The 17,350-nt window shown below is 37.8% G+C and overlaps 1 protein-coding gene across 12 annotated transcripts in view; it reads left to right on the top strand.

The window, feature by feature from the left end:
* Window positions 1–17,350, top strand: part of OSBPL6 (oxysterol binding protein like 6) — a 140,236-nt gene that overhangs the window by 80,120 nt on the left and 42,766 nt on the right. For 5 of the 12 annotated variants that reach the window (XM_064373304.1, XM_064373303.1, XM_064373310.1 and 2 more), the window contains 4 exons: window positions 5,655–5,758; window positions 6,337–6,429; window positions 11,673–11,747; window positions 17,083–17,248. In XM_064373304.1, the coding sequence (XP_064229374.1) occupies window positions 5,655–5,758; window positions 6,337–6,429; window positions 11,673–11,747; window positions 17,083–17,248 (438 nt within the window). The remainder of the gene's footprint in view (window positions 1–5,654; window positions 5,759–6,336; window positions 6,430–11,672; window positions 11,748–17,082; window positions 17,249–17,350) is intronic. The other 7 variants (XM_064373307.1, XM_064373313.1, XM_064373309.1 and 4 more) reach the window with 3 other exon arrangements.

Below are 17,350 nucleotides of genomic sequence, written 5' to 3'. Positions count from 1 at the left end.
ATGGGATTCTATCTTTAAAGTTCAGAAAAAGCTGCATTTAGATAAACTATGTTTTCAAAAAAAAAGAGCACAGAGTGTCTAATCAAAGCAGAGGAAATCATTTTGAAAATAAAGAGAAAAAAAGCTATTATTATTGGTTAAGGATTTCCAGTAGTAAGTTAAAATCTCAGGAGAGGAATGGATAGCCCTACAAACAATGTGTTCAGATTCCAAGGCCTTAACACTAACTTCTCAAAAAGGAAATTTTCATCACCTCTGAAAATGAATTCAATGTAATTTTATTAAGAGCAGGAAATCTAGACCTTCCTCTAATGACAATCCAATAATCCACCCTCACTGTCATCAAAAAAAAGTCAACCCCCAAAATTAACAGTAATTAGCCTGAGTTATTATAAATGTGGCTCTACAGTCTGAAATTTAATGGCATCTTTTGTCAAAAATAGTCTTATTTCCATGTTAGTCTCATGATTATAATACTATAGTGCTAGCCCTGTAGTATTTGCTACAATACAGTCATCAAAAATATCTGAAAAAAATCTTGAACCTTGAGAAATAGTACATCCAACCACTTCTATAGAAATAGGAGCCACACAAAGATCTAAGAGTGTGCTGCCTGCCCAGATCCAGAATAGAGGTACTTAACCTTTGTTTTCCAGTTTAGTTGTCAAAGGGTGGTGTGAACAAAATGCTGAGTGTCACACTGGCGTTACAAATAGGCCTAAAATTTTAAGCTTTTAACATTTTCCCCTTGTTTTTATTTCTATGTGCCAGCTCCTTCTCTGTGCCATGAATCGGGCTCCTTACCTGCCAGTGTTCCTGCACCCTCACAGCAGTTGAATGTGGTTCTTGCCTTTCCCCTAACTTCCACCCACTTCAGCCTTCTCTCCTTGTCTCTTCACCAGTTCCTTCTGGCTTCTTTAGCCCCTGGACCCTGGGGCAGCCACACAGAGGAGTGACCCCCAAGGAGAGCCCACTCTGCCCACAGCCCCAGAATCTCTGCTCTGCCCTCCTCACTAGGTCACTTCCGCAGCTGCCTTCTCTACTGCTCTATCTTCCCACAGAGCAGGTGTATGTTTCCTGACATCTCAGCAATAAATGGCAAAGTTCTAAAATGCTGCATCTTGTATCCGTAGTTACCTATTAGTGTGCTCCACTATGGATCAGTGATTCAATATTCTGAACCAATACCTGATTCCCTCATATTGCCATCTCTGAGCCTCTTCATCTCTTCTTACCTCACCTTTTTTGTAATTAGCCAGAGCACAATGGTTCAGACTTTATCTACAGACCATTTCCATTCTATGAGACAGTTTTCCTTTGACCTTCAAAACAGAAAAAACAAGGGCAATGCAGAGAATGTTTAATAAGGCTCAATTCGTTTATTTTTTTAGATGATCCTAAGGTGATATTGGGCCTAATTTCTTAAAATTATTTTTCCATATAAAAATATAATAAAAGTAGATATTAGATCACCTTTTTGTGTTCTCACTTAAAAAAATTAAAATTTGGTAATCTATGTTAGTCCTCCAACCAAAAGAATTTCTTTTTTTACTCTACCAGCATGTGAACTCAAAATATGCAGCATTTTTGTCATTTTTTGTCAGCCTTCTGAGACACTCACATCCCAGACTTTATCTTTATGTGAAAGTATAATTTAAGAGGGATTTGGCTGGGTGTGGTGGCTCATGCCTGTAATCCCAGCACTGTGGGAGGCCAAGGTAGGCAGATCGCTTGAGACCAGGAGTTTGAAATCAGCTTGGCCAACATGGTGAAAATTTGTCTCTACTAAAAATACAAAAAGTAGCTGGGCATGGTGGTGTGCCCTTGTAATCCCAGCTACCCAGGAGGCTGAGGCAGGAGAATCACTGGGACCTGGCAGGCAGAGGGTACAGTGAGCCAAGGTCACACCACTGCACTCCAGCCTGGGTGGCAGAGCAAGACTCCATCTCAAAAAAAAAAAGAGGGATTTTATAATCATTAGATATGTCCAACTGACATTCCATTAAAACAGTTTTACTTGGATGTATTTTAAAAACACTCAGACTTTGAGTATATTAACTTCAGGTTGGACAAAAAAGCCAAGCCTCACTTTCTTAAACTCTTCCCCTCAGCAGTGATTGTAGACAGTGTAGCCTCTCTAACTTCTGCAGCCTCGAAGCTCACTTCTTACACACTTCCTCCAACTTCTTACACACATTGTGGCATTTCAGCTGGCCGCTTACATTACAGAAAAGATCAAGTCCATGTAATAGTACGATATCCACTTCTTTGATCCAAAGGTTTAGACATTGGCTTTTATACCAAGAAGCCTCAGGCTGCTGGGGAGTTGTGCTTGTCTTCCTGTCTGTTTCAAAATGCCTCTGTGGCCCATCCCTTGTACCCTCTCTCTGGGGTTGGGGCTGATCCTCCTCCTCCCCATCCTGACTACTGTACCTCCTGCCTTTCTGTTTTCTGTCAGGATTTAGTGCAATAATCAGCTCCTCGCTTGGGGATAACTACAGACCTTCTTGCTTCACTAGTTGCTCTCTGCCCACCGACTCCAGCTTCTCTCTCATAATTGGACTTTTTTCCTTTTTATTTTATGAAAAAGCATTCTTGATAGCAGAAAGCCAACTGATTTCTGCTCTGTTCTCAGGCCTCATTCTCTAACCTGCCCTGCACAACCTTTTATCAGCCTCCTTCCTTGAGTCCCATGAAGTTTTCCTTTTTCTCCTCTCCCTCATTGGAATTCCCTCTGGCCAACCTTGGTCGTAGAGGTAATCAAGATTCAGTCTTACCCTTTCTGCTTCAATAGTAGTAACTACAGTTTATTGACTGCTCATTGTGAGCCAAGCCAAGACCTTACATGTATGGTTTTGTGTAAATCTTCACAATGTACCAAATGGGCATTATGTACCCTGTAATTTCACAGATAGGGAAACCACAGCTCAGAGAGGTCAAGTAACTTGTCCATGTTACACAGCAAGTATGCAGCAGAGTTGGAGAGCTTAGCCAGGCTAACCTGATTTTACTAACTCTTTTCTGTGCTTTGGAGATGCCAGGCATGCTTGTAACTTCAACTGAAGTCTATTTTGATGATGATAGTGGTTGTGGTGGTCATGATGATGATGATACTGGTAATGATGCTGGTGGGCTGGTGGCAGTGGTGGTGGTAGAGGTAGTAGGCTGGTGATAGAGGTGGTCATGATGAGATGGTGATGGTGATGGTAATGATGGTGGTGGCGGTGGAGGAAGTGGTGCTTTCTCTTTTAAGTCTGCATTGATGACCTCAAAACACAGTATCTCTTTTCTGAAACTCATATGTACTTTTTTTGTCTATACTAATCATTTGACAATAGAGCCCCTAACATTGAAATTGGTTGCATTTCAAAAGTAATATTTCTTGATTATTTCATTGGTTGAATATTTTATTGATTGCCTTTCAAAAGATGTAACAGCTTGTTGAACCTGTAGTGTAGTTTAGTTTAAATACTAATACTTAAAGTAGCTGGCTATTCATAGATACTCACATTATCTCAGTCCAAATCTTCTCAAGTATATAAGGGAATTGCTTGGTTCTTAGAAAGCATTTTTTTCCATGGAGATAAAATATTAAATTAGTATCATACAGGCCATTTTTATATGCCAGTATATGCCATCATGAAAGATGGGTGCATAGTGTTTTGACAACATACAGATTGTTTATTGGGTTCTTTTTTTTTTTTTTGACAGAATGTAAATTCTATGAGTCTTAATTGATTACTGTATTTCTTATGCTTAGAACTGTACTGGGTACACAGTGTCCTCCCAGTCAGCAGGCACTAATGGATAACTTTGTGTATACCCTAATTTATTTAACTCTTTCACAGGAAGATGGTATGTTTCCTTTTGGAGCAAGACAGGGCGTGATGGAAAAATAAGTAAACTGTCAGATATTTAAGTTTTAAATTTTTCACTCTTATTTTAAAATCTAGGCTGTCCTCTCTTGTCATAATTTTTCCTTTTCTCAGATTCTAAAATGAGATTTTAATCTTAATTTAATGAAATTCTACAGATTTTTTTTTGAAGAATATTTTTATTGTCTTTGGAAAATCTTTGTCATCCTATATAGACACTTAGGCCAAGTGAAACCTTGCCAAAGATTTCCTCTCTTTCTTATTGTAAGTATGTAGCATGGTCCAGGTGAAGTCTCTAGCAGGGTGATGAGACACAGCACAATCGGTATTCCTTAGAGACCATTTCTGGCTTTCATAGAACCTTCTCATCTACCATCTCAGTAAGTAGGTAGGAGAGCTAAATATTATTATCACCGTTTGACAGGTAAGGAAACTGCAACTGAAAAATCTAAATTGATGTCTCCTTACACTTAGTTTTGACTCCTTGACCTTAAATTGAATTATTTACAAAGTTCCTTTTTCATTCTATTAGAAAAAGCATGAATATAATTTTGATAGTTTTCAGCCCCAATTCTAGATTTCTATGCTTATCTAGCACCATTTATTTAGAAGAATCACAATTATTAAGGAGTATGAATGTAATACTTCCTAGATAGCTCAAAATGAATTTTTTAGCAGTTGACCATAAAAATAAGAAAAATGACTCAATATCCATTTATTTATTTATTTATTTATTTATTTATTTTGAGATGGTGTCTCGCTCTGTTGCCTAGACTGGAGTGCAGTGGAGCTATCTCAGCTCACTACAACCTCTCACTCCTGGGTTTAAGTGATTCTTCTGCTTCAGCCTCCCAAGTAGCTGGGATTACAGGCACCCACATCATGCCTGGCTAATTTTTGTATTTTTGTAGAGGCAGGGTTTCACCATGTTGGCCAGCCTGGTCTTGCACTCCTGACTTCAAATGATCCACTTGCCTCAGCCTCCCAAAGTGCTGGGATTCCAGGCGTGAGCCACCGGCCCAGCCTAGTATTCTTGATTGTGTTTAATTTCATATATTAAAGATCAGCTTTTTAAAGAGTAATATTTTATTATATACATCTTTAAACATTCTCTTGTTCTACATGCACCAAAAAAATTTAAAAGAAAACTAAAAGTCATTTCTACATTCTAAATATTAATTCAGACAGAATGAGTTGATGTCCAGGTGATGATGATGTTGCTGGACCAGCGAATGCACTTTGAAAATCTGATTTCGTTAAAACAATGTCTCTAAGAAACTTTAAAGTCATTCATTCCAACATTGCTAGTGAGCTAAATTGTAGAAAATATGTTTAACTGATTTTGTATTCCATCCTATTTTTCTGAACTTGATTTTAACTCTACCCAAATTCCAGGTACCACCTCCTAACGCATTTTAGAGGAGCAGGTAGACAGGCTCCTAACAGTGAAACCACAGGCCTGCTGAAGTTCACTTGAGTTTGCTTCACATGTGGCAAAGGCTATCAGAGCAGAAAAGGGATCACATACAATGTGACTGAGAGTTTCATGGTTTCTACACTAATAGCTGTTAATTTGTAAGCGTGTGCTTTGAAATATAATCAATGGTTTTCGGTTCTACACCAGAGAAGGGTCTGTTTTGTTTCACCTGCCATTATCTTCATCATATAAACCTGGATCTGCCTACTCACACTTGCCATAATTTGCATTGACTTTTTTGTTACCATCACCATTGCCCCCTACCCAATTCTAACATATTTTTATTTCTGATTTCTTATTAGATCTTGCACATTGCCAGTCAAACCTTGTGGAACTTAGCAAACTCCTACAAAATTTGGAAATACTTCAGAGAACTCAGTCAGCACCTAACTTTACTGACATGCAGGTAAACGTATTCCTGCTGCTGGTAAAAGGACTTAGGATATTAATTTATAATGTTTATTGGGTTATTCTATGAATACATAAGGTAACATTTAAAGATAAATAACTTCAGTACAGACATTCATTTGTATTCTGGAGTTATTTTTAATGTTTTTGAATCTCAGTGTCAGTGTGTTAAGATCATTATTTTAAAATGCTTTACATTTAAATACACACTAACTGGAAGAAATACATTCAGTATCTGAATTATTCTTCCGTGTTTGTGTTTCATTAGAAATGGTAACTTTGAAGATATGCTTTAGATATTCTCAGAATTATTAGTGTCTTTTTATATGGAAAAAAAAAGCTAGAGATTTCTAATCCTGTATTCATTTTGTGTATCAGAAAAATATATTTTATAATTAAGTTCTTATCTCTGCTTTTAATGCCCACTGTGCATCTGATATGCCTTTTTCTCCTGGCTGGTTTGCTTCTAGGCTCTAACAATGATCCTTTACTAACTTGCTGTGCTCTTGTCTATACTTGTATCATCTGTGTGAACTTAATAATACTTTGTTGCTTTTAACTATTTGTGTAATGTAGGCTAACTGTGTAGATATTTCAAAGAAAGACAAGCGGGTCACAAGACGATGGAGAACAAAAAGTGTCAGCAAAGATACAAAAATACAACTGCAGGTACAGATTTTACTTTTCTTTCATTCATGTTTTTATATACTTTTAAAGTACTCATCTTTATATATCAGTTTATGGGAGTTAGATTGAAAGAACAGCTGAACTGCTTTGAAGCCAGCACTTTTCAAACTGTTACATTACCTAAAATAGTGGGAAATCTCTGTATTTTTATTACTCTGGGATAAGTGAGAAAGATTTAAAAGAAAGGTTAAAATTATACAATATAGGTTCAAAATGGCATTTTTCTTCTCAATTATAGCCTTTGAACCATTAAAATATATTTTAACAAAAAGTTACCTTAAAATCTAAACTAAAAATCTAGTGGGTTATAATGAACATTCATTTTAAAATACTAGATTTTAAAAGAGTTCTTTATGTGTCCGCTTTGTCCAAATTTTTTCTGTCAAGAAAAAGGGTAGGTGGTTCAATAGATTAGAAATCAACAAACTCGGATTCTATTCTAATCACTGTGATTTTCTGGCAGTATAATTTTGTACATTTCTATTAAATTTCCTGAGCTTCCATTTGCTCCTGGGTAAAGTGATAGAATTTATTTAATAAGCTCTGAATTCTCTTTCAACTCTGAAATTCTATGATCCTACAAAAATAGATATTATTTGGCTTTCAGCAATAACTTTAAAACCTGAACTAAGTTCTTAATAGCTTATAATAAATGTACTTGAAATTTATTTGAAATAAAATACACATTTGAAATGAGTAGTTTTTAAAGTAAGATATTTTCATATTATTGTGTTGCAGTGATTCAAAATATGGTAAATTCAAAATATTATAAATTATGCCATAAACCATATTAGTTTCAGATCTTTAAACTAGAATCTCCATTCTCCTCATCCTAGCTGCATATTATAAATGGCCCTTGTCCTGCACAGTCAAGATTAGACTTTATGATTTGACCTTTTAAAATCATACTACAAATAAATTTATATTCTAATACAAAGGTAGAAAGAACTACTTTTCAAAATTCTTCAGTCCCTTCTGAATAATTAACAAAACAATTCTTCTCTAATTTTGATGTTATTAATAACATTCTTTGTATTACGATTCTGATTGTGTAAATAACAAACTGTTGCTTTGCTTCCTAATCTGATGTATTTGAAAATAAATTTTCATAAGCACTAATACCCATGCTTTTTTATTTAGAATGTCCACATTCAATGAACACAACTTTTTGTGTTCCTTTGTTCAGTACGTTTCTGTGTGTTTTGTCTTCTGTTCATAAAATTAATACTGTAGGGACAGATGTGCCAAGTGATTTTACAAGAATGTTACTTAAAATTGCTTTTGACAGTTTTATTTGTTTTGAACTTGTCAGCGTCTAGGTTGGTTTGTTTGTTTTAAGCATGGTGTCTATGAATCAAAGCCAAGAAAAATAATTATTTTTGTAAGTAAAAGAATCATTTGGCCAGGCATGGTGGCTCACGCCTGTAATCCTAGCACTTTGGGAAGCCAAGGCGGGCAGATCACCTGAGGTCGGGAGTTCAAGACCAGCCTGGCCTACATGGCGAAACCCTGTCTCTACTAAAAGTACAAAAATTAGCCAGGCATGGTGGCAGTCCCCTGTAATCCCAGCTACTCAGAAGGCTGAGGCAGGAGAATCGCTTGAACTTGGGAGGCAGAGGTTGCAGTGAGCCCAGATTGCGCCACTGCACTCCAGCTTGGGCGACAAGAGCGAAACTCCATCTCAAAAGAAGAAGAAAAAATAATTCCTCTAAATAAAATAATTGAAGAAGGCCTACGTCACAAGAACACATATATTTGTGAATAGATATTGTTTTAACCTTGTGTCTGTAGTGTATACTGTTGACCACATTCTTGTTTACAGCTGTTGTCTTGGACAGGTAGGTTCTCAGTGATTTGTAGTGCAATGTCCCAGCTACCTTGCTGCATCTAGCACCACTAGAGCCCCCAGATCACTCAGTTTTTTTCCCCAAGGACACAGAGTGCAACTAGGGCTATACCACCTAGCCTCAGGCTGTGGTTTTAAATATGCAGAGAAGTTATGAAGATTTTTTTGAGTCATCAGAAGAAAATGTCCAAAAAGCTAGAAAATATTCATTCATATTCCTGCCACATCTTTGGGTGGTTCGTTTGTTTTTAAATTTTTATTTATGGCATTTTGTCTTGTTTGTGATTTTGCTAAAGAGTAATAAAATGGCCTTTGTAATTCCAGTTTAGTTCTTTTTGAGGGAAATTGAAATCATCTCTTCCCTCAAACACACTCAAAGACAACTTTGCCTTTTTGAAGTGGGAGATTTAGTTCCAATTCCAAGAAGAAACAAATAGACTTAGGGATGGCAGTAAGCTGTTAATCATTCCCAAAAAAACTCCACTTCCACCTAGACTAAACAAAAGGTATCTTAAGGAGAACGCTACAGAATGTGGTCCTATCCCTGGACCCTTTCTGCTTTCCCAAATTAACAGGTCTTCCAGGAGCCTCAGGATACTCATTTCCTATTACTGGGAAGTTCCTCCAAGATCCTTCAAAATTCACACTTGGCTGAGGAATCATAAGTTCATCTAGGATGACTATGACAACATGAAAATCTTTACTCATCAGTATTTTGCCTAGAGGGAGGCATAGCGTTTAATTTTACTCTAGTAAATTAAAGATACCCACCACTTTCTCCTACCTCATACCCAGCTTTTTCCCCTTCTGTTTTCAATGTTTTGATCATGAGAATTCTATCTAATGATGCCAGGTATTTGTTTTGAGTCATTGCTCATCTCACCACTCAAACCACTCTCGCTGATGATGCAGCCAAGTTGCAGCCAATGTGAGAGGGTCTCAAGTGGTGAGAGTTCATTTTCTGTCCCCTCTCTTCTTTGTAACTAAGTACAATAGCCATTGTGAAGGTGCCCAGACCATCCGGTGGTGGTGGTTGTGGTGATTGTTGCTGCTGTAGTTGTTGTTGTTGTTGTGTCACTGAACTTTGTATTCAGTATTCCTTAGTAGTTGTCATTTTGAAAAAATTATAAAATAAATCACTTTAAAAAATTGACCACAAGAAAGTAAAAATGAAAAAATGTTATACTAGGTGTTTGATTGTTTATTCTTGTGTCGGTTAGATTGTGATATTGATTTAAATGAGAAGGTTAAGTTCTAGACCGGTATGGCCATGTTTCTACTGGAAGCTATTGGGGAGTTGTCCTCAGAAGTCCATATGGTGTAACTCATGAAGTCAACATTTGTCCTAGAAGGTTCTGTGGAGATTACCTTTTAAAAAAAGGATTTCTTCTTGCCTCTTAAACTTCAAATTTTCTGGTTCGAATAGAAATCTCAGTACCATTATGCAGTAACAGTTTGGCTGTGTTTTAAATGAAGTAAGAGGAAGGCAAGAAGGAGATGATTTTAAAAGAAAGAGCTGTTAGATCTCCTGTGTTGCTGATAATATGAATTAAATACTAGATCCCTGGACATTGAAGGGAATGAGGAATAGTAGAAAGTATATAGTAGCAGACAGATGATCTGATGTTGCTCATGTGTAGCTGTCCTGCATCTCACAGATGCTCAAATTACACTGAAGGGCAAAAATTAGTTCTTCCTCCTTTTACTACCTTAAGTAGAAAGGATTTTGTTTAGAAAATTTTTCTGTGGAAAACAGATTATGTATGTATGTGTGTTTATGACAAACATATATGTATATGTATGCAGAAGATTTGTAAAGATGGAAAACAAATAAGATTGTAATTTTGGAAATTTTTTAAAGATTTAGAGATGGAAAAATCTAAAATATTTTTCTGACATCCCAAAAAGACTAAAGTAGTCCTACTGTTTCTTCGATTTGGGCTGTTAGGAGATTCTAAGAAAGTATATCTTAATTATTTGGAAATAAAATTATTGCTCATGGCCAGGCAAGGTGGCTCATGCCTGTAATCCCAGCACTTCGGGAAGATATGGAGGGAGGGTCACTTGAGGCCAGGAGTTCAAGGCTGCAGTGAGCGTGATCGTTTCACAGTACTCCAGCCTGGGCAACAGAGTGAGACCTTATCTCAAAAAAGAAAAAAAAAATTATTGCTCACAACCTTGAGGAATCAGGGTCTGTCAGATGAAGGCAAAGTTGAATGATTAGAAGGAAATATCATGATCTCTTAAACCCAACCACCAAGAGGAAGAAAACGAAATGAAAGAAAGTGGTAGGATTCTTCTACTGGTTTATGCATAGGTGCAGATTACTAAATGAAAACTATCCTGGGCATGGTGGCTCACGCCTGTAATCCCAGCACTTTGAGAAACCAAGGCAGGTGGATCACGAGGTCAAGAGATCAAGACAACCTGAGCAACATGGTGAAACCCTGTCTCTACTAAAAATACAAAAATTAGCCAGGCATGGTGGCGGGCATCTGTAATCCCAGCTACTCAGGAGGCTGAGGCAGTAGGATCATTTGAACCCGGGAGGCAGAGGTTGCAGTGAGCTGAGATCATGCAAGCTTGCACTCTACCCTGGGTAACAGAGCGAGACTCCATGTCAAAAAAAAAAAAGAAAGAAAGAAAAAGGAAAAGAAAAGAAAACTATGCTTTCAGGTTTTCACAGTTGATTTTTACAGGCATTGTCCTCACCCACTGAGGAACTTAAGTTTTCTTGTGTGATCTTATGGGGTCTGGCGTCTTCCTTGGAAAATTCTTCTACTTGAAAATCCCAACACTATTGCTGATGTGGAGTCCCAGATAGTGAGCTGTATAATAGGAGATTAAGTAGAAAGCTGAAGAACCCTCATATGCTTCCCCTTACTTTTTTCTTCCAGTAAGAAATTTAAAAAAAAAATTCTGTCTGGCCATTAGGAGGCTCTCATTACAGGCTGTTCATTTTAGCCTTCTCACATTATTTGATCAGTTTTTCCTGAACTTACTTTTTCCTTGCTGCCATTTATATGAATACCTTTTGACTTCATATAACATAATATCATATGAATAAAACAGTATATATATTTATTTGACCTTAAAATCACAGGCTGTCCACTGGTTTATAATTCCATCTCCTTTGGGGGTGTGGGTCATAGTCAGCAAATAGAATTCAGGTGTTTGGATAATCTGCAATGAGAATGATGAACATTTCTCATAGTGTGAATGCCCCTGTGACGTCTTTTCGATGCTGATTTAAGAAAAGTCAACTTCAGTTAAAAACTCTCCCTCTCCTTGTCTGATTATTTTTCATCCTCCCATCTTCCATCCTTTCCTCCCCCCTCCTTTATTTTCTCCCCCCTTCTCTTCTCCCATTCACTGTCAGGAAGGGCCACCTGCGAAAGGCCAGTTCAGCACAACTCGGCGCCGGCAGAGGCTAGCGGCAGCAGTGGCTACAACAGTGAGTGGATTTCAATCTCAAGTGGAAGTTTAATAAGAATGAGCACCTATGTACAAGGGTGACCCCCTGTCCTGATGGCGCCACTGGTGTGTGATGGCGTCACCTGTAGCCCACTCATGGGAGCATAGCTTTCGCATGTTCTCTGGCTGTCTTTGCATGGCAGGAATCAAACACGGGTATTCCTTTTTACAATGGAGAACTATTATGTAATCTAGTTCTTTTACTATCCATGAAGACATAATTTAAGTCAAATTTGCAAAATTGAGTACAGTGCCCCGTGATGTGAGCTTTCCTTAAATGATACTGGTTTTTTTGTTTTTGTTTTTTTACCATACTGATATTGGAACTTTTGCTAACTGATTTCTCTTTTCCTAAGAAAAGTCATGTTACTACAGACATAAATTGTGCTTTTTTTTTGTAGCAGTGTGACTATTTGAAAAGGATGTGAGAATAAAGAAATGAGAGGGTAAGAAAAGGTGAATTTTGCTGTCATCTCTAAATGGCTACCCAAGTCAAACTTAGCAAGGGAAAATTGTTTTCTGAAAAGAATATTGATGTGAAAATTAGAAACTATAGTGTGGAAGTGACCAGAAAAAGACAGTTTAATGGTATTTAATCCATATCTAGAGGTTTGGTTTTTTTCTAAGAGAAAATAGAATGGATTTAAGGAGAGTAGAGAACATATTGAGGTAGATAAGGCAAATGGATAGTGAAAGACTTGTCTATACAGAATATAAAATAGAGTATCAAAACACAAGAACTCCTTGCTGGATCAAAGTCAGTTATCATATTTGTTTGATCATGAGATCCTATGAACTTCTTAAAATCTATATTACTGAGTTCATAGCACTCATAGATGTTAGTTTTTTGGCTATTAGATATTTCCTTAATTAACAATAGTCTTGCTGTCAATAAGGATGGAATGTATTTTAAGACTAGAATTGCTGAAAATATATGAAAAAGTTTTGGCTGCATTACAGGAGAATGGATGCTGGTGTGAGGATTGGTGGCTTTCTACTTTATGATTAGTAATTGGCTCTTGCCTTATATCTGGGTGTTTAGCTAGACTGAGAAACAAAATTGCTTTTGATTATGAAATGAACCAGTGACTTGGAATTTATTGGGGAACTGACTCTTAAGCTCACAGTTTTGTAAACATTTGAACAAACAAATTATTGAAATAGCTTTCATGGTCCATGTGTATCTTATGCATGTATTCAAATGCAGATGAATAAAGCCCGTGACACTGATGTGGTAACAGATTCTGACAATAGATTCATGTACAATCAGTTAAATATTATTAAAGGTAATTTTCCATTTATAAAAATAAGAAATCCACATAGTTATTAGAGAACAACACCTCAGTATGGAAAGGAACAGTCCATCATTTTATGAAAACACTGTTTCCTTAAGCAATGTACATCTAAGATGGCATGCAGAGAAGTGATTCTGTCTCTTCTGTGTTCATTTTTTAAACTGCAGATACATACAGTGAAACTGAGATTAGCACCTATTTGGATAGAATGGGTTTATATTTTTTAAAGTGGGAGTAGAAGAGAAAAAGCTTTTAAAAGAAGAAATCATTAATACCCACCTCCCAGGGTAGCTGTGACTATAGAAGTTATGAGAAAAACTTAGTGGCATGCAGTAAAAAAAGGTACTGGCAACATTTAAGAATGTATTCAGGAATAACTAGGGAGACTGGCTTCTCCAGGATCTATAGCTTTGTCTCCATACCGAAACGCAGCAACATCTAGCAGATGTTTCAGAAATTTATTCTTGATGACTCTTAACACTGGCACTCAGAATAGCCAACTCACAACAGCAGCCAGACCCAACAAATGGGAGACTGGAAAAAGAGAAATACTGGCTCTTCCCCATGGAAGAACACTGGGGATCCCAAGGCAGTCACTACCCCCAAAGAATCCCTGTACACATAGTGCAGAATAGCAACAGCAGGAGACGTTTCCTACTGGCTCAATGAGTCCTATAAGCATAGTATCTATCTTAGACCGGCTATGTATACTTTCACGTCTACCACCGCTGAATTTCACTGCCAGCAACTCCATTGTCCAACTCATTTTGTTTTTGACTTCTTCATGGACAGGTGTTAAGAGCATCTCCTAATGTCCCCATCCCAACCTTCAGTTCTTACTACCAGAATATTCTAGGATCAGGCTTCCTTCCTGTCAGAGGACTTCAATAAAGCCTTCAATTTCTTTCCTGCTTAGGGTAGAAAGGCCAAATTCAGTGTTGAGGGTTCTCAGGTATAAATATGGAGAGCTGTAGGCAGCTCCCATTCCAACCATCACTAACGGAGAAACCAGTTACTACTTAGATTTTTAAATCTCATAATATCCAAATTGATGAATAAAAAACTGAGTAAATAAGTCCCTAGGCTGAACAGATATTCAATTAGGGTAAGATTAATGCATCTCAATTTGTATTCTCAATTTCATTTCATGAAGTCCTCAATTAAAATGACCCATTCCACATACCTCTTTTTAACAAAAAAAAGATACCAATATATAAACGTTTTCAGTCAGAAGTATATGAAAATTAGTTCTCAATTTCCTAGGGAACCATCTGATTGCAATTTGAATGGGACATTCAAGTCTCTTTCCCTATGGGTAATATACAAAACCACTTTTACTGTTTTAATAGCCAATTTAAGTTTCCATTATGTTCAAAATATAAATTTATAACTTCTGTTTTTCTTCTCAGCATCTGACTCCAGCATTTAGTAGAGAGATAATAATTTATCTCAGGGACAAGTCTGGGTCCTTCCTGGACTCTCTGGGTTTTCACTGCATAATGGCGTTGTATACAAGCTCCCCACCCACTCTCACGACCCCACTCCTCACCCGCTCAAGGAAGAGACTCCTCTTCCACACCATGTGAGTCCTTGGAGTGTTGAGAGCACCTGAATGCATATAATATCCTTTTCCATGATCTTCAACATCATTACCAAACACCCACACTTATTTTTCTTAATGCTGTTCTATCAGAAAACTGTGTCATTAAATTCCAAAAACTCCCAAATCTACCTATTTTTTCCACTCACAGTCTCTTCCCATGACATCCTAATCTCCAGCAACTTCTCCATGGATTCTGTTTCCCTCAGTAGGCTGACTGCTCTTTGTAGATTTAGCATCACCACAATTAGGGTAAGAATTTAGGATAGCAGGGGGTGGGAGGATTGGGGAGGGATAATACTAGGAGAAATACCTAATATAGGTGATGGGGGATGGATGCAGCAAACCACCATGGCATGTGTATACCTATGTAACAATCCTGCACAACCTGCACATGTACCCCAGAACTTAAAGTATAAAAAAAAAAAAAAAAAAGAATTTATTTTCTCGCCAGGCACAGTGGCTCATGCCTGTAGTCCCAGCATTTTGGGAGGCTGAGGTGGGCAGATCACAAGGTCAGGAGTTTGAGACCAGCCTTGCCAACATGGTGAAACCTCGTCTCTACTAAAAATACAAAAATTAGCCAGGCATTGGGGCGCATGGTCTGCAATTCCAGCTACTCAGGCGGCTGACACAGGAGAATCACTTGAATCCGGGAGGTGGAGGTTGCAGTGAGCCGAGATCACACCACTGCACTCCAGCCTAGGCAACAGAGTGAGATTCCATGAGAAAAAAAAAAAAAAAAAGAATTTCCTTTCTCCATCTTCTGACATTCTGCCACATAAATACCATTCCTTTATAGGTATCCTAAACAGTCCTCAATCCTCATTATTATAAAGTTACCTGGACAGGATTCCAGCAAGGTATTGAACCGCAGCACTCCATTTTCTTAATGGCTTATTGGCCACTTCTGGGTCTCAAATCTAGAATAGGCAAAATTTTTGAGCCTGGTAATATTGATAAACAAGCTGTTGACATCTCCCAGCCCAGTGTAGCCAAGTTCCCGAAAAAAGATGTGGTAGGGTTTCTTCGATAACTCCAGATACCAAATGCTTTAAATAACAAATATCAACATGCTTAGTTTGGCTAATTTGAGGGGAAAGCTTCATGCTCACTTCCTTCCCCAGTAAGTCTTGGATATCTTTTAAGGGAAATAACTCTCTGCCAGGACAGTGCTGCATCAGAAGGATGCTCTGTCTCAACTGCCCTCAACCTGCCACTCAGGCCAGATATTTTGGTTCTTTCTGTCTCTTCCAAACCTCCTCTAAATCCTCCGAGAGAAGGTGCCCTCTTCTTCCCTCTTTCTCTCACCAAATATGTTAGGAAGTTCAAAGCAAAAAAAAATTAAAAAGAAGAGGTCCTGACATACATATCCGTCAGAGGATAATGGTTCCTTCCTCCCACAGCACGTTCCCTGTTAGCTAGGGGGTGTGGATTATCCTTTCAGTTACACAAAATTTCAACCTGTAGTGGAGTGTAAAAGTCTGGTTCTTGAAGACAATTGAATGCAATCTGTGCAGTAAGAATTAGGGGGAAGTTGTTGGTGATCTGATTTGCAGGAGGAATTGGTATTTTCCTTTTCCAGGAATGTTTGGCTGACATTCGTAATGTTCAGGTAAAGCCTTCTTAAAGGGGAGGGAAAGGTGCTTTGCCGCCACCCATCAGGAGCCTAGTCCATGTCCAGCCTGGGTGAGGAAGTATCTCTAGCCATGTGGAAAAATCTATAGTAATATGACTTTTTCTACTTTCTGCTTCTCACTATTGGCCAGTTCATGAGCCATGTACGTATATGTAATAGAGTTGCATATAAGTTACATACAAAGGTAAACCACAGTGATTTATGTAATATGTATTTGATTTACTAATATAAATTTTAATAAGTCAATTTCTAAAGTAAGTGTGAATCTCTTAAAGCCATTACTGCATTTACTATTAAGGCTGATTTGTGTTTTATTTAATGGCTACAGAGTAAGTGAATCTTCCAGTATATGCATCTTTGAATTTTTACAGGTTTAGTAAGATCCTGCTCTAGGCTCAGATAGTCCAGACCATAAGAGAAGGTCAGCTACATCACAGTTCAGACTGCTGTTTTTCTCCCAGTTATTTTCGAGATGCAAGAATGAGTTCAGAGTTTAAGCTTGCCTGGGACTATGTCTTTTCTTCCTATCATTCTATATAGTCGTCTCTTCTCTGTAACAGTGAAAAACCCATGAGTCTGTGGCAGTTCTGAATCAACAATGGGAAATTAGACTCCCTCTTCCCACTCCAACCGCCTGCAAAATAAATGAGTACTGAGTGTCTCCATGTATGTCATCAGAGAGGAATCTATTATTTTGGAGAATGGGAGAGGTCTTTTCTGTGTAGGGGAATGTGGAACAGGGCACTGTTGCTCCTTAATAATTTGTATCTTCCCCTTTCAGGTTCCTTTCAGTGCTACCATGTCACCAGTTCGCTTGCATTCCTCCAACCCCAACCTTTGTGCAGATATTGAATTTCAGACTCCCCCTAGCCACCTCAGTGACCCTCTGGAGAGTTCAACAGATTATACAAAGCTGCAGGAAGAATTTTGTCTAATCGCACAGAAAGGTAACAACAAAAATAATGTGTCCTTTAAAGAAACTCTCTTCTTTGATGAAAGATTATCCTTTGTTCTTTTATCTTTGTCTTTGAGATAATGGTAGAAAGATT

Source organism: Aotus nancymaae, unplaced genomic scaffold (genome assembly GCF_030222135.1).
Source record: "Aotus nancymaae isolate 86718 unplaced genomic scaffold, 86718_ANA_hifiasm-v0.15.2.pri h1tg000008l, whole genome shotgun sequence".
Classification (NCBI taxonomy): domain Eukaryota; kingdom Metazoa; phylum Chordata; class Mammalia; order Primates; family Aotidae; genus Aotus; species Aotus nancymaae.
The sequence above is the reverse complement of the archived record's forward strand: the minus strand, read 5'-3'. Positions and strand labels throughout refer to the sequence as shown.